Raw genomic sequence first — 27,998 nt, forward strand, 5'->3', positions numbered from 1 at the left:
GACTGATGTACCAGTGCATCTTCCGAAGCAGTAAGGGCAGCACTGTCTCTACCAGAACAGGGTTTCCTGTGTGGCCAGGCCAAGACTGTGATGCAGCTTTACCAGGCTCTAAGGATCCCCATCAGCCGTACCGCTTTCTGTACCAAATGCATGATGATTTTTTTGATTGTGCCTTGCTTATCACAACAAGATTGCAAAACCCACATTCAACCCTCTTCCAAAAACACTGTAACTACAAAATGGTACCAGCCCCCTTACAAGGCATTCCCCTATGTATCCTTGGAGCAAGGAGGAAAGAAAGCACAACGACTGTGTAGCTAAGGATGAGCTCCTGGAAAGCGCTTGGGCACTGCGGTGATGATTGCAGCATAAGAACCTGTGCAGGAAAGCAAACACATTAAGATGATGCATTAAATCTTTTAAGGATTTAACAGAAGGTCTGTCATTTTGTGGGAACCGGTGAAATCATGGGACTAGGCAGCGTTGTCAGACTGCATAAGAGCAGTCCTGTCATGTCTCCTGTCCTGTTTCTAGTGCTGGTCATCTCTACCGGCATCTGCAGAGGTGGAGCAGCATGGGCGAAGATTAATCTGGACAAGGGAAGGTTCCTTTCTGGGGCTTGTTAAAATTTGGCTTAAGCTCTGGGAGTCAAGGGTTTATATGTTTCCCAAACTGGTGGGTGGTTCATTCTAATTCTGGATATGCAGTTTATTCACATACACAACTAATCCTTTTTCGAATCCTGTTAAGTTCTTGTTCTTCTTAGTATCCTGTGGCAATAAGTTGCAGAAGCTAATTGTGCTTGTGTTGAGCTCCCTTGATCCACTTTGCTCATGCTAGCTTTAAATTTTAAGTGTTGTTCTGAGAAGCTCAGTCCATTTTTTTTTTTTTTCTGCGAGAAAATCTGTCTTCTCTGTCCCCTTTGCTGCAATGGGGCTGGGGACTGGAAGGGGAGAGTAGGCCAATTTTTGTCCCAGCCTTTGCATGGTTGGGAAAATTCTGCAATCTCTCTGCCTCAGTTTCTCTAACAGCAAAGTAAAGTTAACACGCTACAAAAAACACTACAAAATGACACTACAAAAAAAAGTGCTGCAAGGTATATGCCTGGAGGGCATTAACATGCCTCTTACAACACAAAAAACCGCCTCTGTGTGTATAGCCAAGGCAAGCATAGCGACAGGGTTCCCTTTTTTTGGCCACAGAAACAAATTCTGGAGGAAGGGATGAATAACCAGGGGGGGAGGGAATAAACACGTTGGTTGGTTGGTTTGTTTGTTCATTCATTTAGGTGAATTAATGCTGAACAAAAGTAGTCCTATTCCAAACTGTGGCAACAGGGCTTATTATTACAGAGGCCTACCAGTGACTCCCCGGGCAATTTTAACCTGTTTCCCCTCAATCCATATGAAGACTCTCAAAGGTCCCTCTCTCTCCTGGCCCCAGGGACAGTGCTGTCCCCGTGCTCCCAAGGGCAGAGCTGCCCAGAGCTTCCCACACTCTTCAGACAGAGGCCATTTGTGCCCCAAATGCCCTTCACCACGCACCTCGGTAGGGTGGCTCGGAGTGAGAGGCCTGCGCTGAGGCTGGCACCCTTCCCAAGGCGGCCGGACGCTGGCAGAGGAGCTGCCTCCTGGGAGGGACACCGCTGGCACGGCAGGCACCGCAACGGCGCTGCGGTACGGAGGCAGCCGCAGGTGTGGGGCTTCCCTCTCTGGTGCGAACGCTGGGCGAGGGATCCTCGCCTCCTCTTTTCCCTATAATGTCTGACACAGCAGAGGCAACTGGGTATGAGTGAGCAAGAGCGACAGAAAGGCTGCGGGCCCCTACCAGTGTTCGCAGACAGACAGCGGGTGGATTTGTCGCGCAATTTCTTTGCAATGCTGTGGTTTTCCTGCAGTGAATACTCTGCCCACGAGCACTCACTGCTGGAAGGGATGCAGAAGTGGTGTGTTTTCCTGGAAGTTAATCTGGCAAATGCTTTCCGCCTCCTTTGTTCGTACAACCCTGGAGATGGTTCCCACATATACAGGACACGTTGGCTTCCCCCCCCCAGCCCCCTTTGGTATGTTGTTGCTGGTTCCCCAGCATGACTGTGCTGCACCTCACCCCAACGAGGATTGCCTCTTTGCTTTTGAGTCCATAGCTGACTGCAGTTGCTGCACCTCAGCGCGGATCTGCAGAGCTCCCTGCAAGGCCAGAAGTGAATTGCTTCTGAGCAGCCCCAAAAAATTCATGAGCGGCGGCGGGTGCTGTGATGTGGGCGATGGCAGAGTGTGTTGTAGACATCCTTGCAGAGGTTCGGGCTGTGATGCAAGGCAGAATGCGTGCTCCAGTCCCTGGGGGAAGAACAAACAGTGATTTGTCTAGCACCAACAGCTCCCAGGGCTTTATATGAGCAGGAAAGAGAAAGTCCAATGGATTGCAGACTGTGATCATCTGTGTTGAAGGATGTATCTCACTATAACGTGGTGGGGCCCTCTGTTTTCCTGTAACAGAGGGTCCAAGGCAAAATGTGGGTCAGGGTTCTGTTACACTGCTGTACCAAGCTTAGAGAAAGGCCTGCCTGGGGCCCTATTCAGCAAAGCCTGGCTCTGAAGCATTGAGCTGCGGTTCTTTAAATAAGCTTGCAAGCATTTTGTGGAGTGGGGACCATTATAAATGGTGTGCTTGCCTGTGTTCGCTTTGTTCACAGTTCTGAGCTTTGGAGAGATGGTGCAAAACCTCACCATCCATCACAGACCCAGTCAGCATTGGCTCAGCACTGCTAACACCTGATGGAGTAATAGGTAGCTGCTTTGATTTGCGGGGATGAATCTGGTTCTCCTCTGGCTGGCAGAGTGGTAATGGTGATCCAAAACATTTCTGAATCATTTTCCCTCCCTTCCTTGAGCTTTGTGTTGTGCAAATCAGCTCTAGCCAGAGAACGGTGCGTTCCCCCATTCTGCATTGTGCAGTCTTCTGGGAGAGCAGGGCTCCAAAGTCCCTGCCCTTTTCTCCTGTAACTTGGGAAAATCTGAGGTTGAAGTTAGCACCTCTGATTAAATCCTCAAAGAATAAGCAATTCTGCGTGCTCATTACTTCTCTCTTTTCTCAGTTCTGGCTCCTTTAAAGGAAAGCATGCCCGTTCTGTTCTGCTTAATAACTACACAGTAATTAGCTCCACAGTTTTGCTACTATACTTATAATAGCCCCCATTAAAGTTATGGGGTTTTTAGGCAGTAATGGCTTACAGAGTAATTAACGAGCAAGAGGCTTTTATTGCTATCTTTATTTTTAGCCTGTGCTTTACAAGCCTTTTCTGCCAAACACCAAAATCTCAGAGAGAAGGTTTCCTGTGGCTGTGCCCCCACTGTGCGGTGCAGTGCGGAGAGGTGTGGTGCTGAGCATGGAGCACCTGGAGCCAGCCGCCGGCGCGCCTGTGCGCAGCGCGGCCGTGCCGGGTCGGAGCCCGTTTCCCCAGTGCCTGACTGCCTATGGGACTGCAAAGGAAAACCCTAATTGCTCTGTGCCTCAGTTTCCCCATCTGAAAAATGGACGTGGCAGCACTTCTCAGTGTGTCACAGGGCTGCTGTAAAACTGATGCTTTATAAGAGATGTTCTGTAATCCCTAGATGCTGATAACAGGGAAATGTTTATGTGGGACGAAACCAGGTTTGGGTCTGGGCTGTGAGCACTCCTTCTGTTCCTCAGGGGTGTGCAGCTGCTTTTGGGGGTGAAAGGGGGTGCCTGCATGCTCAGGCCGTGGCTCAGAGCCTACTGCTCCGTGCTCATTGCAGTGTAGGAGGACTGGGAAATGAGCTGAGCGCAGTCCGTAGCGTGGGAAGTGATTCTTTAGTCTGCCTACTTAATTTCTGCATGCTCACAGTCACTTTCTACGCAAGATGATTAGCTCAGGCCCATAAACGCGTATGTAAAGTCCGCAGAGTTTACGTGGTTGCAGGGGTTGTGGCCCAGCTGCCCAGTGCATCGAGTGGGCCGGGCAGAGGGTCCGGCGGTGGCCTGTGCCCGTCCTGCATCATCATCCAGCCGGGAGCAGAGCCCGTTGTTATTGCCAGGTTGAAACCCTGCGTTTGGTTTAGGGGTTATTTTGCCAGGGTGAAAGCTACTAGTGAGCATATACTTTGTATCTTTTTTTGTGTCTTTGTATCTATTTGTATGCGTGTTTATTTTCCTCCTAAAGCTTTTGTTTTGGGCCTTGGCTTTGTTGTTTGGTATTTCCTGGCTGTTTTTGTAATGCAAGGAAATGTTTGGGTTTTTTGTGTGTTTCTTTTAAATCTAGACCATTTTTTCACTTCAATGATTTATGTATATATACAAACTCAATTAAAACAAAATTTTAGTTCAACATCTTCTAAATCACTTCTTTTCAATGTGGGAAAACCAAGAAGAAGTGACATGGAGCTGATCAGCCCCAAAGGAAGAGAGAAGGTAAAACTGACTGTAAGCCAGATTGCAGATCAAATCAGTGTTTCCTACAGTAAGTGGCAGAGCTGACGCCAATTAACTTGATTTAAAAAAAGAACCTTCAGCGTTTAATAATCCAACACGTTACTAACACATGGCTCCAGGATTTATTAAAGCGTTTTTATTAGATGAGTGCCCTTTTAATACTGTCATGCCTTGACACCATTGCCCTCTGCCGGAGGATGTGAAATCTCCTCCACAATGTGGCATAGACCCCGTGCTTGCAGCATGTCAAAATACATTTCTGGCAAAGAGAATCTTTCCGAACTATGCAAAACACCTTTGCTTTTGAAATGGTTTAACCAAAAAATCAATTGCTTTTCAATTTGTTTTCATTTTGCTTTCATTTTCAAACCTAAAAAATAATATTTGTTTTCTGTAGTAGAAAATGGAATTTGCACTTTTTAATTAATTCATGTTTAAATTTTGTTCCCCTCCTTCTTTTCCCAGTGGAGGAGGAGATAGCAAAAACCTAAAATGGACCATCTGAACAAAGCCAGTTTTAGTTTTGAACTTTTTCAATTGGAAAAAGAGAGTGGTGTTATGATGGGATGGGGGAGAGTGAATGCCTTGAGGAAGAGTTTAATTTTTGCCCAGAACAGCTTTTGCCTAGCCTTACTTCTGCCATAAGCAGCAGCGAAGAGCATTGTGCAGCTTTGATAGCAAGGGATGAGCCTTCTGCTTTGGGCTGTGAAGCTGTGAATTCTGTCACCAGCAGTGTCAAATCTTAAGTGGCCATGTATTTCTTTGCTGTTGTCTGTGGCAGAAAATGGATTTTATCTTTTGCAGTGTTAACATGTGACGTTGAGACAAGAGCACGGCTTTGTTGTGCGGGGAACCAGTGTCGCTTGCCATTGATGCCCTCAATTGTAGTAGTGTGCGCTGGGATGGCCTTGAAATGCTTCATCTGGATCCAGATTTCACAGTGCTCACAGCAACCCCAAGTGAATTCCTACGGTGTCCTTCAGTCAGGCTTCTCAGGGTCATCAATAAAATCAAATTGCTTCATGAATTAACAGTGCGCAATGTCTGTGCTGCAGAGCGGAGTACGCGGCGCACTGTGGATGCCGACAGGCAGCCCGGGGTGCCGAAACGTGGGTCAGCAGTTGCGTTGCGGGTCACGCTGCAGTCTGGGCTCCACGTGCACCTCCAGCTGACCATCACCCTCTGCGATTCAGATCCGTATTGGGGTTGTGTCCCTGTGGGCATGTGGAGCGTGCTGTATAAGGAAGGGAACATTAATTACGGCCACTGCGCACAGCGTGTTCAGTTCATATCCGCAACCCAGAATTGCCGATGGTGTAAGGGAACTCGGCATTTCAGATAGCCCCAGGATGACGAGGGGAGGAAGCGTTCCCGTGGCAGAGAGCGCAGGCCCCGGGAGCTCTCTCTGCTGGGGCATGAGCGGGCTGTGTTGGCCCTTGGCAGCTGGAGCACCAAAGTGACAGATGATTGACCGGGGAGCTGCTAAATGCTCTGTAGCAAATTAAAAGGAATCGATGCTGAAGAGACCAATGCACAAATCATTGGAGCCTGCTCATTTTCCCTTGTGTTGATGGGATAGAAATCAGTGTAACATCCCATCCCAAGGTGCCAGTTCTCCATCATATGAAGCCCAGCCTGTCTGCTGGGAGGATGCTGGCAATTTGAGTCTGGATTGGCAGGAGACAGGGAAAAGGCATCCTTAAGGTAAGAGCACTGGATTTGGAGGAAGCCATCCTTGACAAACAGGGCGTTTAATGCGTGGCAGCCCACCAGCTGCTGTGAATTGACTCCGAGCAGCCTTTTTAGCATGTCATTTCCTCCCTCCCCCTTTCCAGTAGCACCATCCGTTAGTTGGTGCATTTGCAGCAAAGGTGCTTTGCTAGGCAAGGTGTTCAGTCTGTTCAGAGCTGCCCCTTGCGATTCTGCCCTACAGGGATGCTCAAAGGACGTGTTCTGGCTTTATAAGGGGATTCGGAGAGGATGCTAGTGCTCGTGCCCTCCGTTCAGGCACTGACATCAACTGCAGAGACAGCAAGGATGAGGCCAGATGCTCTTTCCTGAGGGCACTGTGTGCTCTGGCAGTGCTAGGCCAGCAGGATCTCTCTGGCCCTAAGAGCTGGACTGGGATGGAGCAGAAGGTTGATGTTTACTGGAACAATTCCTCCACTTCCTCTGTCATTCATTTTGTCTGGGTGAGGCTGATTTCTCTAGTTCTGAAAAAATAAAGACAAATCCACATTGCCAGTAGGTACTTCCTTGAAAGTCTGCAGGTTGTCTGGCTGCACAGAACATGTTTTTGGGCTGTGGAAAGCCTTTTCCTGCTGGCTGCCCTTAATGGAGTGAGGGAAATCCAGTTCCCAGTAGAACCGAATATGTTTGGTGGTTGATTTTGTTGTTGTTTCCTCTGGACACTTCCAGGAGACTCTCTCTCTTCACGCGCACTAGCTGTACCTTGCATTGGCCTAATCAGGGATTTGAACCTGGATGTCTCCATGGCTGCCCTGCACAACCAAGAAAAAGCAAGCTTCAAGGGTCTCAGGAAAAGCATTTGCAATGCAGCCACTGTACACATCATATCTACAGCCCAGGCTTGAGGAGCTCCCCTCAGATTAAAGTGGGGGAAAGCAATGTTTTCCAGAATGCTGTAGTGAGGGCGAATGCAGAGCCAGCTAGAAGCAGTGCTGTGTGGGAGATCAGTGCTTTTCTTGAGGCCCCACAGCAGGCCTCCCTGCCGTATTCCCTGGGTTCTCCCATGTCTGCAATGCAGTGCTTTAAGCAGCAGGCTAATGCGTTCCCCCACATGGGAACAGTGGTACTAAACTGCTACCCATGTTTGCAAACTCTCCACCGTGCATGTCCCTGCTAAGTGATGTACATTCCTTGCCAAGATACTTGGATAAAATACAGTCTGTTTAAATCTTGCATGTGCTTGTATTGAATCAACCTAAGCCATTGTGGCAGTTTAATATACTCCAGTTGTAACTTGTCTGAGATATAGAAGAAATGAATCCGAACAGGCCATTGGAAGCCTCAGCTGAAATTTGCTGCATCAAAGGTGCTGTCAGGATGGTCAGAGCTGGGGCGTTACAGTGAAGGGCAAAACACAGAGGCACTAACTTGATTGGAGCCAAATCCCCGAGAGCGCAGGAGCAGTCTCTTCTCTGGTTGCAGAGTGCTTTTGTCTACAGGAGGGAGAGGGTCTAGGGCTCACAGCAAGCGCTGAGCACTTGCTGAGTGTCAGACAAGTAGTGTAGTCATTGTGGTCTCCATTTCTTCCTAAGGGCTTGGGCATAGCGAGTGGCATTGTGAGGCCTGACTGGCTTGTGGATGCTTTGAGAATGAAGGGTCCTATTCTGCGGGGGGATGGTTCAGACACCGGGGCACTGAGCAGCTTTTGCTTGGCTGAAGCCAGGGCCTTGCTCGGCAAGTGGATGAAAGGGAAAGCAAGGCCCTGGACAACAAGCAGGCATCTCTCCTGGAGGGTAGGGAGGCACTTCTGTGGCTCACTGCTGCTGTTTGTCTTGTTCTTTTTGAGGAGGATTTGTGAGCTCTATGGAGCAACTCACTAGTACTTTTCTCTGCTATTCACCTTTGCTTTGTGTTGCAGGCTTCCTTCCAAATGGGTCCCTGAGGCTCCCGCTGGCAGCTCCAGCAGTGTCCTGTAAAAGTGCTGTCCTGCTCCTGGTCCCAGCAGCTGAGGCCACTCCAAACCTGCTTCTGCAATGGGTGGGTTGTAAGCACTGGTAAGACCTATGAGTCGTGTCACCTTCGCTGCTCTCTCCCTCTCTCGCGTTCTCTCTCTCTGTCCTTGTTCCTTCTTGCCCATTTATTTCTTTTCTCCATGTGCTTTGCTGTTCTGTCTCTGGGGTTTTCACTGTCAGGTAATGAGGAGCTGTGGGTCCAGTCAGTCTTGGAGATGCCGAAGAGACGGGACATCCTGGCTATCGTGCTGATAGTTCTGCCCTGGACACTACTAATCACCGTCTGGCACCAGAGCACCATTGCTCCACTACTTGCAGTGCACAAGGGTGAGAGAAACCAAACCAGCCCTTGCCAAATCTGTGCATCCCTCCCTCGTCCTCATCTCCTCTCTCATTTCATTCCTCCATGGCAGCCATGCTCATCTCAGCTCCCAGCCCATACTCATGCAGAAGGCTCCCCACTTCTGCTGTAGGAACAGCCCAGTGCTTATAGGGGTTCTTCGGAGATGTCAGCCTCCGAGCCATGAGACGTGGTCACCGCACTTGGAGAGCTCTTCAGGGCCTAAATCCAGAATCAGTGGGAGAGAGCACTGAAGGAAGATGTCTTTCTTTGTTCCCTGATGATCCATAAGAGAAGTCCCTTTCTGCTGGCTTTTGCAATGTGCTGCAAAGAAGTTAGTCCAGTAGAAAGGCTGCAATAAAGAGAGCAGAGGAAGCAAAGCTGCTACCTAAGACAGCTCCTCTGTGAGAGAAAAGGCAAAGAGCATTTTTCAAGTGTCTGCAGGAGAACAGCAAACTGGTTCTCCTGGACTTGAAGGGGAAGGCATGTAGTAAGCACCAGCATCCTACCTGATGGTTTGGAGTTAAAATGCTATGAGTCAGCTTCCAGCATGCCTGTTGCACAAAGTATTAAATAGAACTTTGGCCCGTAGCAGATGAATACAGGAAGTGCTAGAGGATCCTCTCTGGCCAAAAGAGTCCTAGTTTTTATCAAGTCCTCAGCAGAGCAGCAATATGCAAGGGCTGTGAGAGCGCTTAGGGGCAGGAAGAAGCCATGCTGCCTGCCGCAGTCCTTGTTCTTGGTTCTGCCCTTCTGCTGGGCACCACGGCAGGCAGTTCAGCCTGAGGAGGCTTGTCCGTTTGGACGAAGGCCAGTTCATTTCCTCTCTCTGGGCCCTTTTTCTGGGAGACATTCTCCCCTTTTCCTTTCAGTGTTCACACACATCCTCCACTGTTGCTTCTCCTTTCACTGAACAGTGTGATGTGTGTTTTAAATTGTTAGAAACTCAGAGACTGTCCTGAGCAGTTTTACCTTTCCCCCGGAGGTCTCTTGACTGACAGTCACCCACAAAGCTTTGGGCAGCTCTTAAGGGAAAGATGTCTGTGATCTCCTCTGGAAGCTGGACAGCGTTTCAGAGGATGAAGGATTCACTGGGCTCCAGAATACGGCTTGAAAGACTACTAAAAATATGCTGTCAAAAAGGTCAGGGTTTTGACTCAATGCCCTGAAAACTAGGAGCTGTTTTTGTGAATGAACCTGGACTTTGAAGTTACAGCACAGAGACTGCTCTGCTCTGGCTCAGTCCTGAACTTGCTGATGACCTTGGTAAGACACTTCCTCGGCCTGTGCCTCTGTGAGCCCTCAGTGGAAAACAAGTGGTGATAGAGACCAGCCTGAGAGCTCTCAGGATAAATGGTTTTGTACCTCTAATGCATTTCTGAGATTCTTTGATAGCAGGTGCTGAAAAAGAGATGTGCATCTATACAGTAGTGAGCACAGTGGCAGTGGTTACACATGCCAGGATTTACAGCTGAGGGTCTGACCTGCAGGGGATTGCAAACAGTCTCAGACGTCCCAGTCAAGCACCATCCTGGCTAATTACATTTGTGTCTGTGTCCAATGCATTTCGCAGTTTTGTTTTTGATTTGATTCCAGTGTCTGGTGCTTTCAGAGACCTGTGCTGTGTAATGCAGATATGCTTTATCTTATATAGAGCCCAGTCCCAACATTTGCAGGACAACTTGCTCCCCACCCTTCCTCCTTCCATGCTGTGGAGTCTGGGGCCTTCATGCAGATCAGGTGCTGGTATCAATGTCTGTGCTGCTGGAAGAATAACACACTATGAAAAAGACACAGAAAGTACCTCGCTGGTCAGAGCTAATGTCTGTCTGCTCCTATTCTTTTTCTCATTAGAAGCTCCTCGTAGTAGCTGGTTTTGCAAAATCTAAGGCTCACAGTATTATGTGCCCACTAGAGAGCAGCTGGCTTATACCCTGGAACAGTGATGCCCCTTTGTCACTGCTAGTCCCTAACTGTATGCACACTGTGGTATTCCTGCTGGCCTGCAGTGGTGTGAAAGTCACCCCCTGGAAAAATTACAAAGGCGTGAATATTTTTCCTTGAGCCGATTGTGAACAAGTCTCTTTTTGCAAGGGTTTTATACATTTGGATCAGTGTATCCCATACACTGTTTGCGAGTGTAATACTGTTTGTTGTCCACATCTGCACTATTGAACAGGCTGTTGTGTTCAGAAATTGGTAGGGCCTTTTCGAGGAGAGGATAGCCATAAGCAGGTGAAAGTCTCTGTAGGAAAAAGCCTGCAATTAGACTTTAATTTCTGTTCTCTGATTCTGGATTTAAAGGATGAGTCTTTCACTCCTTCTCGCTGCCCTATCCCAGGCCCATCAGGAGGACAGCAGGGTACTGCAGTATCTTGGACAATCCATGTTGCTGAGGGAGCTTCACCGACTTGGTATTTTCCACCAGTTATTCCACCACTTCCCAATCCAGGTGCTCCAGTGCCTCAATGCAGAGCTGTGAGTTCTGCCCCTGCTGAGTATGGTGCCCAAAGCACTGAAGCAGTCCTTAGGAATGCAAGATCCTGAATCCATGTTGCTATTTTCATTTTCTAGATCCAGTTGCTGTACAAGTCTGTATCTTCTGGGTGCTTGTTGAAGCTGCTCATTCTGAACACGCAGCTGCAGCATTTTCCTGGGTTCTCAGGCCTTGATTGGTGCTGGTTTTCTAACAGCAGGAACTTCTTTTCTCATGGGTGTTTGTCCCCGATTCCTTTATTTATTTGTGTACTTATTTATTCAAGCCTCCATCTAAGCCTGTTTCCTTTCCTGTCGAACCGTGAGGGTGACCTGCTGCAATTAGCAAGCAGCCTGCTGGCTCAGATTGGGGGTGTTGGAGGACTGAGTCCATGCTGCTTTTTCTTCTCTCTCATACCCTTGCTCAGATGATGGTGGTGACTCCCGGCGTGATCTCACTGCAGGCTTGGACTCCAAGGAATACTGCCTGTCGGACCGGGACATTGTGGAGGTGGTGAGGACAGAGTACGTTTATACCCGCCCACCCCCGTGGTCAGACACCCTTCCCACCATCCACGTTATTACGCCCACCTACAGCCGGCCCGTACAGAAGGCAGAGCTGACGCGCCTGGCCAACACCCTCCTGCACGTGCCAAACCTGCACTGGATCCTGGTGGAGGACTCGCAGCGGCGCACACCTCTCATCACCCGGCTGCTGCGGGACACGGGGCTCAACTACACGCACCTCAATGTGGAGACACCCCGCAACTACAAGCTGCGGGGAGACATGAGGGATCCCCGCATCCCTCGGGGGACCATGCAGAGGAACCTTGCTCTGAGATGGCTGAGAGAGACCTTTAACAAAAACAACAGCCAGCCCGGGATTGTTTATTTTGCTGATGATGATAACACCTACAGCCTGGAGCTCTTTGAGGAGGTAAGACCCTGCTGGGGGATCCCCAGCCGTCTGAACATGGTAAATTAGCATGTGGTGTGTAGGAGATGCTGTATGCTGGGCTGGGGGGGTGCTCTGTGCATCCCCTCCTGGGCTCTGGGACAGTCCTGTCTGTGCTGCAGTCTCACCACAACTGTCCTAAAGTTCTCTCCAGGGCTTGACTACAGTGCTGCCAAGTGCTTCTTTCCCAGTGTCAAAGGCATCCCATGCAAAGTAACGGGGACCCCAGTTTATCCTGTGGCATGTAGTCAGGAGGCATTCTGGTGCACATCCAGGCCCCAGTCCTTTAAAGGCTTGAAAGATTTGAAAGGATCTGGTTACCATTGCTGACGCACCCCCTGTCTCTGTAAATTGGTGCTCTTAGCTGTGTTACTTTCTTGAGTGGAGGAATGAAGCTTTCCCCTGAGCATCAGAAACCCAAGCCAAATCTCTCTCTCCCCAAAAGGGAAGCTCATGTCCATGTGGGGAAGTTATCTCAAGACAGCACTTGGCTGTCTGTTAATCCATGTTTGTTCTTGTTTGAGGAGTCCCTGGGTTTTCTTCTCCTTGCTTGCTCTTTGCATTTGTTTGCTCTCATCCTGAAGTGTTCACTGGTTAAATTCTGTAGCTGTCAAGAGCCTGGCACCTGCTTTGCACAGATCCCCAGCTGAGGTAGAAGTGTCCTTTCAGAGTTATGCCTGAGTGATGACAGCGCAGTCGTAGTGCTTGCAGGACATCTTATTCAGAAGTGCTCGGTGCGGTTGTCTCTGGGTTGCTGCACGCACGTGAGGAGTGTGCATTTGTCAGTGCTTGCCTGTCCGCCCAGAAGAGTGGAGCCCTTCGTGCGCTGCCTTCGAGGGCTGTGCCTCTGCCCGGAGGTGTGTGCAGCGCTCCCCTCCAGAGCTCTTCCTCTTGCAGCGCCCCAGGATGGATGGTCTCTCAGGCTGTTTTCAGTAGGAAGTGGGGCTGCAATCTCAGCCTGGAAGTTGGAGCCTCCAGGAACCTTGATGGCAGGCTGAATTTCAGCACGTCCTGACAATCCCGTCAGGGTTGGGGGTATGTGCGTTTACTGAGAGGGCCGGCAACGTGTAGTCTGTGCACCAGCAGCGCTTGCTCTTTGCAGAGCAGAGATGTGTGCACTCTGAGGATGTGCTGCTCTTTCTCAAGAGGCCCAATCTCAGTCCTTATTACACACAGTTTTTTATAATGGTGAGCTGGCTGCTTTCACTGTTCTTTGTAACATGGTGTAGGTCTGAGGCACTAGAAGGAGGGGACTTGCTCAAGGTAGTGGAGGGGGTTTCTGGCAGAGCTGGGAACTGAGCTCGGATCTCTAGGATTCTGACTTGTTGCTTCCTCCTCAGGACCATCCTTTGTCACTTCGGCTCTGTTACATCCTCCTCTTTAAAACCGAGTATAATGCTTCCTTTGTTGCAGTATTTTTCAAGTCTTTTGGAAACTTGAGCAGAGGAAGGTTCCCATGTGCTTTCCCTCCTTTGCTGTTTTGACTCCTGTGGGGTCCCTAAATGAACTCCTGTGCCTTTCCCTGTCTGCAGACACGTGACAGTCTTATAGTGCCATCTACACTGTAGCTCACCTGACTTGCAGCTCAGAGATGACTTGTTGCCTTGGTCTCCTAAGGCGGAGCTCTTGCAGCAAGGGTCAAGGCAGGAGTGTTGCCTCTTCCCCTTCCCCCCAGTTGCCAGTTTTCATAGCCTGGATCTCCTGTTTATTCCTTCTGTACATGTCCACTTTCCTTTCCCTGATGGCTTTCACTTGAGCTTGGATAGCTACAGGAATATGCACACTTCTATAGCTGAAAGCAAATCCAGACTGAATGTCTTTCTTCCACACGCTCATTTGAGGCTGGCTCTGGCAAACACTGCACGTTGATAAAGCAGGGAGGGTTCCTTCGGTCACCCGTGTGCTTTGCTCGTAGAGGCTTCTCCTCTGCTATGTAGCTGCAGTTGAGGTCACATGGAGCCAATGAAATGTGCTGTGAAATGCAGAAGACACGCACTATTGTTCCCTGTGGACAGGGACTGCCGTTAGCATGTGTTTAATGCAGAAGGGCTAGTGCCAGCGCTCTTCTGGTCTCGTTTGCTGTAATTAGGAGTGATGAGATTAGCTCTGGGAGACCCCTGATCTAAGAGCCTGGGCTAAGAGCAGAAAGCGAGGCTGAGCCTGCCAGCAGAATGGGACAGGACAGTGGGGTGGGCAGACAGACTGGCATTCAAATCATCTGCGTTGGCAAGTGCAGGCATCTGAAGCATGCCCTGGAGGTTCCTACCGATTTCTGTTGACTCTACAGGGAACAGAGGCATCTAACCTTGTTTCTCTGCAGAGCAGCTCCAAAGCACTGTCCTGTGTGCAGGGGGCTTCTGGAGGGGCTGTGCTTCTCAGCTGTCCATGAGGTTGTGGGCGACAGTTGTGGTGCTTCACTCAAGAAACACTTTTAGTTTTACTATGGCTCATAGATCAAGATTACAGCTCAACCTCCTTAGCTTTCAGAGAAAATACCTTTATTCCTAGATTTGCCATTCCTAACTTGCCAAGTGGCCTCGGAAACAGTGCTTCCCTTCTCTGTATCCTGGCTTCCCCAGCTGTTCGTGTGGAGGACTGATGCCCCACAGCTCTGAAGACTTGTGAACAAAAAGCACTCTTAAATCTCAATTGTGTTTATTATTGGTAGCTTTGTTCCTAGTACCAAACTCATGCTTCGCCTCCGTGGTCGTCCACTAGTGTTGCAATTGTTAGCTGCCGCTTTCCAAAAGGCTTTGCTACCATTCTCCAACCCAAGGATGTGCATCCTGGTACGGGCGAATACTGTGCAGGAGCTCCGTGGCTTGGTCCAAGTCACAGAGGGTGTCTGGGAACATAACCCAGCTCTTAGCTTTAGCACTGATGCAGTTTGGTGTTGTGTTGAAGTTGGGGTGCATCCCTCTCCTTCAGGCCAGCGAGCAAGTTGAAGTCATGCTGTTTTGTGTGTTAGAAGTTGCATGTAACTGATCCTTGTGTGTGCACCCACCATCCCCTTCTCTTTCCTTGCCTCCAGATGCGCAGCACCAGAAAGGTGTCAGTGTGGCCAGTAGCCTTCGTCGGTGGCTTGCGCTATGAGTCACCCAAAGTGAATGCTGCAGGGAAGGTCTATGGCTGGAAAACTGTGTTCGACCCCCATCGCCCCTTTGCTATAGACATGGCAGGGTTTGCCGTGAACCTCAGACTGATTCTCCAGCGATCTCAGGCTTACTTCAAACTGCGAGGAGTGAAGGGAGGCTACCAAGAGAGCAGCCTGCTGCGGGAACTAGTGACCTTGAATGACCTTGAGCCGAAAGCTGCCAATTGCACGAAGGTATGGTCTCCTCCTTGTACGTGGAACGTAAGGATGCAGTGATAGGACAAAAGCCCCTCTCAGTCTCGGCGTTCAGTCCCTTTGCTCTGTGTTTCAAGAGAACGCTCCCTGCACGCAAAGGAGCCAGGAATGGGCAATTATGTATTTAATTGTGTGATGTGAGGTGGGCAGTTGTCTTTGGTTTTGTTTCTTTGGTTTTTTTAGTTGCATGCTGCTAGAGGCTGCCATAGGCCTTGAAATATAGCAGCTTCTCCTCCCTGTAACTTTACCTCCTTGTCATTTTACCTCTAGATAATATCCTTATTACTTTCATGATTGGCTTATCTGTGGCCTTGCTAATCCCCTGGGGCAGTGAATTCCATAGGTGAAATATAGGTCATTTGTTTTAAGTGAATTGTGGAGAAGGGTTTTGAGTACTGGTACTCCTGTAATAAGCTGGCATCATATCAGATTTGGCCCCCTGGACTTTGCCTGAACGGTGAGCCAGCTGTGCCAGGCCGCTCTGCTTTCTGGCTGCAGGGAAGGAGCATTCGCAGAGTTGCTGCCTTCTTGCAGAGTTTGTTGCCTCCTCCCTCCTGGCATATGTAGAGTATCACCGTAGTTGTCCACAACAACATGGATCTTTATGTGCCAGAAATAAAGTAGATATGTTTTCATGCCCAGGATATTGCTCTGAGCTCTAGGAGGCTGCCGTGTAGCTTCCTTTGGGGGGTATTTTATTACTGTCAAATGACTGTTAATTATTTGCATTAACACATTGCCTAGGAGCCACCAGGTCATGGAGCAGGACCCCTATGTGCTAAAAAATGTAGAAACACAGAGCACACTGATAGTTCTTGCCCTACAGACTTCCCAGTCTAAGATGAGAGACAACAGATGGATATCTATCTGGAATGACAGGGGAGCATGCGAGATACAATGAGACAATGCTGGTTAGCGTGGCAGGCATCAATCACAGCGTATGAGCAGCTGAGGTGCTTTCAAGTGCTTTTGAAAGCTTTGCGAGTGGGTCCACTGAGCACCGGAGCCAGTGGAGGGCATCTCTCTGGGATCACAGGCTCTGTAGCCCTCTCGCTCCTTTGTCTGTAACAGGGAGACACCCAGTCTGATTTAGGGAGTTTTTATTGCTTAATTATCCCAAGAGGATTTTTATTTATTTATTTATTTGTTTGTTATTTTTACAAAAGAGCTGTTACTGCTGACAGACCCAGTGTTGGACCCAGGTCTCCATCCCCCTTGGGGACAGGAAAGGACTTTGATTAATAACCTGTGCCTCTGTTTTCCACCTGCACTGCCCTGTGGCCCCCAGGCAGGGAAGGACAAGGATCTTGGAGTTCAGCAGTGCTCGAGCAAGGAGTCCAAGAATAAGGAGAAGCTGAGGGGGAGGAATGGCTTGGTTTATTTTCTGATACCTGCTGTGGCTCATTTTTTATATCCACATGTCTGTAGTTACAGATGTCCAGCATGGGGATAAATGATACAGGTAGTCTCTCAAGGATGGGAAAAGAAATTGGATTAAAATTAGATCTCTGTTCTTGGGCACTGTGTCAAACGTGCTTTCGAAAGGTCAGCCCAGGAGAGGCTGAAATGAATTGCTTATTTCCTGTGTGTGGTTTGGAATTCTCTCTGTTTTTTATTGAAAAGCCTATAGTTGATGACAGCACCTTCATCTTCAGGTGAAGTGAGGAGAAGGAAGGTGGTGGATTGTGCCATCATTGCACTTGAACACTTGCTCTGCAGGACTTCTCCTGGACTGCTTTGTCCATGTCCCAAGGTCTAGCAGTGTAACTGTGATCATCTTTTCCAGATCCTCAGCCAGTTTAGAGCTGAAAGCTTTTTCCTTTAAGGAGCTCTAGACTTGCCCTGCAGTTAGGTATATGGTCCTCCCTCCCTCACTTCCTACCGTCTTACTTCCTAACAAGAAAACACTGGCTGAAAATAAGTGGGTTTCCAGCAGGACAAGGGAGATGAACAGGATGCTTTCAGGGTGATGTGCAGAAGGGCAGGAAGGTTCAACCCAGGGCAGATGCTCCATGGCTGGTTATGCAGTCTTTCTTTAGTATATTGTCTGTGCTGTAAAATAATTATCGAAAGGAGGCTTTGTGTTAAAAGGCAGTGGGTGGGAGATGATGGTTATGGTAGGACACATGGAGGAAGGAGAGGAAGGAAAAGATGTTTCCAGGCTGGAGGGGAAAAACAGTGTTGTCAAGCTGCCATGTCAGTGCTGTCATGCAGGAGCTGCAGGTCAGAGCTGAAGAGGAAGCAGGAATCTCTGGCCAGGATTTGAAGCAGGCTGCATTTCTTTTTTTGGCTGGGCTGTGGGGATCTCACAAGGGTCCTTGTTGTGAACTGAATGCTCTCTGCTCATGGCAAACTGAGTGCAGCTTTGCACTTTGTGCTTTGCCTTTCTGCTTTTAGCTATTGCCAGCAGCCTTCATTTCCCAGTTGCTGCTTTGCTCACCCTTCTGACAGGGAGGAGGGTCCAGGCAAGCAGCAGAAGAAGACAGCAGTAGGCTGGGGTCCAGGGGCCTTTTGCCTCAATACCAAAGCACAGACTCCTCTCATTCTGCTAGGATGCCCCCAGTAGCTGTCTGGATTTGCTTCTGTTTAGCATAACTGTACTCCCGCTTTGCAGTGAGATTTACATTAAAGATTATGATGTGTGCTCAGATACAGTGGTTAAGGGAGGACCAGAGAAGCCCGTAAGATAAGCCTAGCCATCTGCCTTGCCTGTGCACAGTGCTGGTATTTACTTTGTAATGTTCATCTCACTCCAGCCCACAAACGCATACTTCTGCAAAAAGCTTAGGTTTTGGCCAAGGACATAAATCCCATTTAACCTCCCTGATTTGAGATCTGCCCAAAATGAAGGGGAAAATGAAGGAAGTCAGTATTAATTACCCAGGAAAATGGAGTTAGCCCTCCATCAGGAGTGAAGGCTTCGTTTATGTTGCCGTTGTAAGGAAACAAGGCTTTGCAAGCGTGTTCTGCTGCTTCTGCATTCTTCTCCAACCCCCCAGCAAAAAAAATCTTTCTTGAATCCATTGACACATTATATCTGACAGTGTAGAGGTCTAGGGAGTTCTGTGTTCCCATGAGGTTGATGTAATTGGGCTGTATCCTGCTGCCTATTTTCTATTAATTGCCTGAGGAAATACTGCGGCGTGCTCAACCAGAGAACCCTTAAAGGAGTGAGACCTTATGAATGGCTCAGCTACTCAAAGAGCCTCAGCTGGAGCTGGCACAAGAGGACTGCCCAGAAAATACAAGGCCACAGTAAATGAGGCATGCCTTGTTGCAGCTGCTCTTGGATCCGCTTGTTTTTCCAGGGAGGTAGGTGTAGATGTGTTTCTTTGGGTGAGGCAGGCTTTTGTGCACTGGAGTGGTCTGGGTAGCAATTCAGCAGGATTTAAGCAGTGACTGAAAGAAGTTGTGCTTCCTCCTTCGCCATCTCTTGGCTGAGTATGACCTGAAATTAAACCTGTGGGTTTGCAACTCAGTGTTTAGGTGGATGCTGTTAAAGGGAATTGGCTGGAAGCCTTGCACTGGACAGAGGAAGGCTGTCTCTGAAAAGCTTAAAGCGAGGCGGAGTGGGCAGTGTTGAATGCCATAGTCAGTATTGCTGGTTGCTGTGAGAGACCCAGGCTGGAGAACAAGGGACACGGAGAGCTGTCCTCTGAGTGCCCGAACCACAACCTCAGCCCTGGGGCGACTGTGGGTCTTGGAACCAGCTGTGGGAGGGGAATAAATCCCTGTGGGTATGGAGGACACAGAGGCCTCGGCTCCTGCAGCAGCCAGGAAACAGTACAGTGAAGGGAGAGCAGACCTGGCAGCTTTGTCATGTCACCAAGCTAAAATAGCTCAAATGGCTCAAAATGGGAGGAGGGAGGGAAAGCTTCAGCTTAAGGCAAGAAAGCTTGAAAAGGAATAATTCACTTCCTCCTGATTTTATCCTGTGGTGCTACATATGATAGGCAGGAGAATCGGCACAGCAAGCTCTTGGCGTACTTTCGCTTTTGAGGCGAGCAGCAGGGTACATGTGGAGCAGATCTGTCCTCCTTTTGGTTAGATGGTTCCTGAGATGGGGTGGCTGCAGGTGTTTCAGTTTGTGACCAATGGTTTGCAGTGAGTGTTCATATCCTGGCTGCTCTGTGACAGCACTTTGTTTTTCTGGTGGTTTAGCTGCATGCGCGCACCACTGAAGACACCAGTGCTTGACATGCTGATTTTTATGACAGACCTGCAGAACTTGGAGGCTTCTTTTGGACCAGTCTTGTCCTGATTAGTCACCGGAACTGCTGTGCCAGTGCCGGCTCCTGTATCACCGCTGAAGGCTGTAATTTACATCAAAGTGTTTGGGTTTGCAGCACGCTCTGCCTGCGCTGCTCCACATTAGACCTTCAGATCTGTACTGCAGCTGCGATAGCTCAGATTAGACCATTGTAACCCTTATTTTCATGTGGTCACGTAAGCTTTGCCTATAATACTTCCACAAAGCACAAATCTTCAAGTTGGTGTAATTACACAGTCGAAGAATACTGTTTGAGCTCTGGCTTATTTAATAGCAGTGGAATTGTGGCTATGATTCTCTAGGCGTATGAGAAAAGCTGGGGTTAGAGGCAGAAGCAATCGTTACTTGTTATACCAATGAGCATGCTTTTGGGAACGCAAGGCCTCTATCAGGCCTCAGAGACCCTGCAGAAATCCAGTTAAGCGCAAGCTGGGAGGAAGCAAGTCTGTTGTTTCAGCTTGGTGTCTCTTTTTCTTCCTGTAACGTTTCCATTTCAAATAGCAGTTATTGATATCCTCAATGGAGGGCTTGTGTGCTTGCAGTCTTATGACCCCCTCGACTGCAGGGCAACTTGCCTGTTTGCTTTGTAGTTTCCTGTTAGGAGACAATGGAGAAGTCCAGAAGTCTCCCATGGAGACGAATCCCTCTGATCTCTTAGCTCTGTTTTGGTTGCTGCGGTTCTGAGCAGGGCGGTACCTGCCGGGAAGGGACTGGGGTCCTAGGGAGGGGACTCCCTCGGGACCCGCAGGAACACACTGTTCAGCCCGAGTCAGATGCTTGGTCTCCCACACTGTTTACTCTCACGCAAGCTCTACTTTTTGCACAAGCCAAAGCTTCCCTGAGACGTAAAGCAAACTCACTGCTTGTGGAAAAAATCAAGCAATTGGCTGAGAGGAGAAGCAGGTATTTCTGTACTAGGGGGTGATCTCCCTCCCGCATTAAAGAGCATAGCATGAAAAATGGTAGAAGCTGTTGTGTCAAGCCTCAAGCTCTTAAAATTAGTCCCATTAAGTTCTGGTTTAACAGAAATGGCTTTTTTGGCACTTGGATTTAACAATTTAAACATGGGATCCAATTTACAAGCAATGCTCTTAATCTGTATTTTTGGTCTTCTGTTTATGGCGAACGTGCCTTAGAGGTTAAGAGTTGTTGAAGTGCGAGTCCCGTTCTTGGCAGAGTGTGGCCCTTGGCCAGCAGCAGGGGTGAGGGTTTGTGCATGAAAAAGGAAAACAGCTCTTCCCTGCTCCCACTGGGGAAGAGAATTGGCTGCAGGATTTTTTCTAGCACCTGGACTGCACTAAGGTTTATGTGTAAGGTTTATGTATTCTGTTTGTTGGATGAGGAGCCCGTAACCGATGCTTACATAGCACTGAAAGCCACTTATACAGACCTGTTTGGTTTTGACTTTTCATAGGAAAGTAAAACAGTAATTGCAGCAGTGTTGCTGCAGTGGGTGAGCAGGACTCTAATAAAGACTAACGTCGATGAGAGGGCTCTGGAGTGGTTGTGGGGGAGCAATGAAATGGTTTTTTGGACCCACTCCAAACAGCAGTTGGTCTTTACTGCTGTAGCATTAGCAGGCTGAATTGAGCTCTGCACAGGAGGTGACTGCTGACATCAAAGATGAATTTGGTCACACAGCTTCTTGGGAAGGTAGGGGTGCTACTGTTTAACCACAAGGGTTTGAGAAGTGCTTTGTTCGTCCTTTAGAAATGAGCCTGCCCTCATTTTTCAGAAAAGCAGGGACTGGGGATGAAGTGTTTTGCAGATACTTGGATTAAATGTGCAGAGTATTGTCATAGCAACAAGAGGGAAACCCCCGCAAGGTAGGAAATATCAGTGCGAACAGGTGAAGGGAAGCAGGAAACTGTAGCTCTGAAGGGATAAAACTGCTCCCAGCAATGCAGGTTCTAGGAGCAAAGCCTAAGTATAATTGAGTCTAGTGAGGGGAGAGTATTTAAACAGCTTCCAGAACTGTCTGTGCCAGCAGTATAGCACAGCTAGTAGAAACTATTTACCTATAGCACTTCCCCCCCGCAAAAATGTTAGACCTCTTCTTTATTTTTCTTCCAGTTCTCTTTCACAGATGTTATCTGTATTAAACTTTGCTGCTAAGACTGACAGTAGAAGTAATGGTCCTAATGTGCTTCATTTCTGTTTTAATTAAACTGGAGAAGGGTTTTATAGTGATGCAACATACTGCACCAGGAACAGAATAGTGGATGGCAGCATGGGGCCAGCATTGCAAAGGGAGAGTATGTAGGGCTTTGGGAGTGGTGTAGTGAACGAATGCTTGCTGGGTCGTGCAAAGGCCCCATGGAGCCCACAGCCAGTGGGAGGAATGGAGTATCCTGTAACGAGCTTGTGCGTCTTGTAGCTCTGAGAAGCAGAGAATGCAAGAGAGAACCGGAGTGGGAGTGAGCACTGCTCAGACCAGTGTTACTCTTAACTCCTTTCTAGGGTCTTGAAAGAATTATAAAAAGTAAAAGAAATAATAGCAAGGTTAGAGAGCAGAATAATGTCTTCCATCTAATAATGGATTTTCAGACACACTGAAGAACTGGTTTTAATATTTCACACAGCTCATGGCAAAGATGGTGGTCAGAACAGCTGGGACTCGGTAGAACTGCCTCTTCCCTCTAATGCGCATGAGTCACAATGTCACCTAAAGTGGCAAGAAATTGCTTTTCCACTCTAAGTCTAGCAAATAATTCCACACTGGACAAGGACGTAGTAACATGATAACCAAGAACCAGAGTAAAGAACTTAGTCTATAGGGAAACCTGCATTTGATTCTTCAGTGATGAGGGAACAGCCTTACATTAGTGAAAAGGTTGATGAGCCTTTCGAGGAAGATGGTTGATAACTACATGGAAGGAGCAGGTTAATGTCCCAAGACAGTACACTGTAAAATGGGTAATTTCTGTGCACTGAGCATTTTGGATTCCACTAGGCCTGGCTAAATGAAGTTTTATGCAAACCTCCTTTCAGCTGTGAATGCACCATTAGGCTCCAGGGTAGATGGTTAAATTGCACTATTGATTTAATGGGCAAGAATATTTGTTAGTGCAGTGAAGAGATGCAGCTAATGACTTCTCTTGGTTTCTTTAGATTTTAGTCTGGCATACGAGGACAGAAAAGCCTGTGCTGGTGAATGAGGGGAAGAAAGGATTCACAGATCCCAATGTGGAAATCTGACTGTGCATGGCTGAATGGAGACCAACATCAGGTATGAGCTCAGGCTTTTGAACTGCCATGAGAAGGAATAAAAAAAGGAAAATACTAGCCAGTGATAGGAAAAAGATAAGAGTTTTTTTAAATGCGCTTTTCAATTGCCATTTTTCACATATCAGCCCCTCCTTTACTGTAAAACCTCTTGAGACCATTAATGAGGCTCTTTTTTTCTTATCTTCAAAATAAGATACTAAAGGGGAAATATCTGGTGAGAGGTTAGGGGCAGCGGGGAGAAACCCGCAAAAGCAAGTGAGGGTTTAAGCAAAACTTACGTTATTTAAAAAATATAGTCTAAACAAAGTTGTCTTATTAATTGTTCTAATACAGCTAAAGCACAAAGGTGACGGATGTGGATTCACTTACCTGAGGAAAAAGCCTGAGGAAAGTTAAGGCAGTATCAGTTAAAGCATTTTTAAGTCATGCAGAAGCTTTCACTGAGGGGAGAGTTTCAACATCAAAGGCACACAAAACTAATGACAGATAAGGGATGGGTTGGATTAAACCCCACACGAGGCATCGTGTACTTGTTTATGTAAGGTGAGCATGTAGTATCTTCTTAATGGAAAGGAGGAAAGAAGATGCACACTGATGGCTGACTTTCTGCTCATTTGTTCATTCTCTGGTTTCTCACCTTTAATTACCTGAGCATGTTTGTGCATCTTCTGTATCTCTACAGTGCACTCTGCAGTTGGTTTGCCACAGTGAAGGATAAGCTGTTCTCTTGTAGTTGCATCTAAACTATGTTGCGCTCCTCGTTATTACGGAGAAAAAATATATGCACACCTCGTTTAACTAGAGTGTAGAATCAGGCCTGGAAGGGAGGGAAGGCTGCTGCTTGTTCTCTTTTCCCCTCAAGTACAGAGACGTAAGAGCAGCAAAGGATATGGGAAAGGGTAGATTTGCTTAGCAGTGGTGTATTTTTAACAGTAATGAGCTCCCTATAGCACATTCCCTCAGGCTAACTGGATGGAGCCTTGGGTACTGCAGTGGCCTGCATTTGCGGCCTGTTGGCAGGACAGCAGAGAAAAGCCTGCACTGCATATTATCTGCGCTATATATAGCGGCTTTGCAGAGAGGCCATCACTCTTCAGTGCTGTCACAACTGCTTTTCACCAACACCCAGTTGCCTAGCAGCCGTAGTCACAGAACCACATTCTTAGATGGGTTTTGGGATAGTTCCAAGGGGTGGCAGCTAGCTGCAGAGAGGCAGAAGGGTCATATGCATGCTTGTTGTGTCTCTGTTGCAGAAGATTTCTTCATGCACAGCCTGCAAGGCTCCTCTCCACAGCATCCAGCCAGCCAGACATGCAGTAGCCAGGACCTCTCCTGACTTCCAAGAGTTTTATCGTACTGAAAACAAGCAACACTGCATACATAAACTACCCGGAATCCCCTGCCCTTCCTCCTGGACTCTGAGCAGAACCAGACGCTCTGGAGTTGGAGAAAAAGCACAGAAAATACAGGACTGATGTCAACTTCAGTACAAGACCAGCAGCCTCCCGAGATGCTTGGTTTGGGAGAAGTGCATGCAGGGCATGATGCACTGAAGAGGAGGCCCAGCTGGAATGGTAGTCTAGACTGAGGGGGCTGGTTTCACAGGACCTGAAAGCAAGGGTGAGAATGCCCACAGGAGTGTGTTAGCCCCTGATGACTTGTTTTTCCTGAGACACACGTACCTTGTGGCTATGTGTGCAACAGCCTAAGCAGCTCTCTGTTCGTGGAGGGGACAGCTGCCTTCTGAGATGGCACCTTAGCCCTTAATTTTAAACCTACTTTAATCAGTGTTTATTACGTTGCACAAGACAGGAAGGTTTTGGGGGAGGGTAAAAAGCAAGGCAGGTTAGAACAAACCTATAAGTATTTCTGTCCTCTTTGTCCCCCCTCTCCTTTCCCTTTAGCAGTTTCATGGCTTGGAGGGCATTCTGACATACCTCTTTGTTCCTGGATTGAGTTACATTTACAGAACATGGTTCTCTAGTCACACATGCTAAAATAACTGGAGGTGGGTTTCAATGAGATTGTTGTGGCCATACACCGTAATATTTCATCCAGACTCAGATCTTGGTTCTTTCTAGCCCTAATTTGGTTCATGTGAGCATTAGGTGTGGGGTTCTCTGAAGGGTGCTCCTACATAAAGCCAAATTTCCATGCTTAAAAAAAATAAAGTTAACTGCTATAACTAGGGGTTAAATGATAAAAGCTAATTTTAGTGCATTTAACATTGAACTGGAATGTGTCCTTCAGCCCTAGCCCCTTTTTCAGGGCCCTGCCATACTACCACAGAGCTAGTGGCGTGAAAAGCCATGCTGGAGCAGTTCAAGAATTAACTTCTGATGGATAGAGCAGCACCCTTGTAAAGGGGATCCTGTGCTTAGTGCTCTGTTTCTTCAGCACCTGGCTTGAGGTAGGTTGAAAAACTATCTAAGTAGAACATTAGTTGCCTCTTCCCTGTTTTGTAACCTCAAGGATCTGAGAGAGCACTGATGAAGGGGTCTTCTCTGAAGAAACTGTATTTTGCTCCTCAGTGAGACACATGACTGAGCAATGCAGAAGAGGAACCTGGGTGCTACTACCTTGGTTGACTCAGTATTTGAGATTGAAAAACTTGCTGAGGAAGAAATTAAGGTATAATTTACCCCTTCTCCCCACCTCCAATCCCTTTAAAAAAATCTTCCCTCCCCCTTCATAGCTGTTTTCAAACATTTGATCAACCTACACTGTCCCAATTCTTTCAAAAAGGTCTGAAGCACAATTTTACCTTTGAGTTAAGGGAAAATGTAATTCTGGAAAGAGACTCAGTTATTTTTACCCCTTAACATATACAATTATTAAAATACTATAGAACTGATTGTTAGCTTCACAGTGCAGAAGTCTCCTCTTAGACTAATGACATTGTGTATTTCCTAATATTTAAAAAAAAAAGATTTTTTGTAAGTTATTTTCTCCCACTGTGTATCAAAATCATTGGGGAAAAGTTGCATTCTTTAGATCCCAGTCATGGAAGCCTTGCTATCTAGCCTTTACAAAAATGATTTGTTAGAGGCAATGGCTGAAATGCTACTTGGATAGAAAGCATTTGATGCTACTTGTCGCCAGCTGCACGATGGGAACAGGTATTGTTATCTTGTATTAAAGCAGTAGCTCTCTGCATTCAAGCAGACTTACTCTATTATTGTACTAGCATCCCAAGTTCAGATCAGTCTGCGTACCCTAGAGTGGAAAGAGACATTTTTAAAGGAATACAAAGTTTTCATGCTACTCAAATAGTTTCCAACTGATGTCCTCTTCTAGCTGCATGTTTAGTTCCACTAATGTTAGTTCTAGTCCCTGCTGGGTTGCAACCTTCCCTCCTTGGAAGGAAATAACTTTCAGAAAAATGCAGAGGATCAAGTCCAAAACACAACCCTGCATATACGCTCCACTCTCCTCAGAAAATTGGTCACACAAGCCTGAGCCCTTCCAGCTTGCATGGAGGCTACCATGGTCCTTCGGAGCAGAGATACATAGGTTTAGTAAGACCAGCTCTGGCCAGGATGGAGTGTATTACAGCTGCACTGTCTGTTCTCAATTTTAAATAAACTGTATTTAAATTTGTTAAATAAAATTAAGTATGGTTTTTAAGAGCCAGAATCCCTTGCAACTCCATTATCAGAGCCAGTGCATGTGTTTGGTGTTTCTCTCACAGCCTGAATCCTCTGGTTACTGGAACAGAAAGCTAGAGGGGCTGAGCGACTTGTCAGTGATTCTGAACAGATTCACAGCTTCCTCTCCCTAAAGAGATGGCAGCTCCTCAGTGACTGCGGAGCTGGTGAGTTAAGCAAAATGTCATATTTTCCTAAATCATTTGATTCTGTTTCAAGGCACAAAGTTTTTTTTTAAAAAAAAATCCCCCTCCCCCTTCCCCCCAAAATTTCATAGCAGGTTTAACTGGAAAGTATGAAAGTTCTCTCCCATTTGCAACTCTGTATGCAACCCCTTTACTTCTTCCACAGCCAAAATCTGATCCCTGGTCATGTACAAAGGGGAATTTCATCTTTAGGTTCTTTAAAATGAGAACAGGGTGGAGGAGTACCTGGAAGACTAACTGGTCCTTTTCACCTCCTCTTTGGAAGTTCTCCCTCCAGCCTGACCTGGAGCAGAATAGTAATTCTGATAGAGGACAAAACACAGTTGACTTTTTAGAACTTTTTTTTTCTTTCTGAGAGAGAGACAACCTCCATATTAAAACTTAGTGGAAAAAAGCTTGAAGTTAACTCATTTGACATCCAACCTGACTTCCAACAAGTGAACAAATAATGGCCTCTTTGCAGAGCAAGCTGTTTAATTCTGCCTGGAAGCACAACAACATGGTTTTCCACACCTGGCTACTCACATGTTCATCAACTGTTTTCTGCCTATCTGATTATAAAAAGGAGGAGGCCAGTAGTAACACATTTTTAAAGTCACTGCAAAGCTGTGCTCAGACTTCAGTTCAGATGGCTTCAGTTCTCTCTCTCTGTCTCCTGCCTCCAGCACCCTTTTACTCCCCCACATTCACTGGGCTCTCCATAACATCATGCGCAGCCATCCAGGCTCTGGGCCCTCTGTAGTGCAGGGAGATGAGCTTCCACATCCAACAACGAAACAATGCGCTCTGCTTCCCTGGGGGCCTGTTCTCTCTTTTCTGAACTTATTGCCAAAGAGCAAATCCTTTACCTGGGTCTAGTGGAAATTAACATGCCCAAGTGCCTGGGCCATTGTGTCCCCAGACATGCAACCATGAATATCCAAGATGAACCAAACATGGAAAAGAAGCTCTCATCAGTCCACATACTGGGTCCTTCCTAAATAAGGTATGTCGACAGACTGTATTATCCGGCCTGCAGTTCGCTCTTCAAAAATGATAATCTGTGGAAGAGAAAGATATGCAAATTTCCTTCATACACAGGCTGAGCTACTTTAATTTTTAGGGGGAAAGGACATATGATGGTAGCAGGGGAAGGAAGCATCATTTAAAGAGATCAGTCAGTAGGAGTCTGAACAGTTACTGTGATGCTACAGTAGTACCACATGATGCAGAAAATGAATTAGCATCAAATCAAGTTTGTCTTGGTTTTGAACTTGGTGCTGTGCTTTGAAGTTTAGCTGTCATCCTTGTCAAGCCTTAGCGGTTGTTAGAGCCATCTTCCCAGCCTCAGAACAACACTTTCCCTGATTTTCACAGATCTTAGGAGTTAACGCTCTCC

At 47.5% G+C, this 27,998-nt stretch overlaps 2 protein-coding genes across 6 annotated transcripts in view; one reads left to right on the forward strand and one right to left on the reverse strand.

The window, feature by feature from the left end:
* B3GAT1 (beta-1,3-glucuronyltransferase 1) overlaps positions 1-26,396 on the forward strand; it is a 41,278-nt gene extending 14,882 nt beyond the window's left edge. The window contains exons 2-7 of one of the 3 annotated variants that reach the window (XM_067310095.1): positions 8,057-8,175; positions 8,331-8,477; positions 11,394-11,902; positions 14,952-15,248; positions 22,651-22,768; positions 24,021-26,396. In XM_067310095.1, coding sequence (XP_067166196.1) covers positions 8,172-8,175; positions 8,331-8,477; positions 11,394-11,902; positions 14,952-15,248; positions 22,651-22,737 — 1,044 coding nt within the window. In that variant the 5' untranslated portion in view covers positions 8,057-8,171 and the 3' untranslated portion in view covers positions 22,738-22,768; positions 24,021-26,396. Of the gene's footprint in view, positions 1-8,056; positions 8,176-8,290; positions 8,478-11,393; positions 11,903-14,951; positions 15,249-22,650; positions 22,769-24,020 lie in introns of those variants that run through there. The other 2 variants (XM_067310096.1, XM_067310094.1) reach the window with 2 other exon arrangements.
* Positions 26,397-26,943: 547 nt separating this feature from the next.
* Positions 26,944-27,998, reverse strand: part of LOC106490224 (beta-galactosidase-1-like protein 2) — a 30,660-nt gene continuing 29,605 nt past the window's right edge. For all 3 annotated transcript variants that reach the window (XM_067310178.1, XM_067310179.1, XM_067310177.1), the window contains one exon: positions 26,944-27,660. In XM_067310178.1, coding sequence (XP_067166279.1) covers positions 27,574-27,660 — 87 coding nt within the window. In that variant the 3' untranslated portion in view covers positions 26,944-27,573. The remainder of the gene's footprint in view (positions 27,661-27,998) is intronic.

The sequence above is a fragment of the Apteryx mantelli genome, chromosome 23 (assembly GCF_036417845.1).
Source record: "Apteryx mantelli isolate bAptMan1 chromosome 23, bAptMan1.hap1, whole genome shotgun sequence".
Lineage (NCBI taxonomy): Eukaryota > Metazoa > Chordata > Aves > Apterygiformes > Apterygidae > Apteryx > Apteryx mantelli.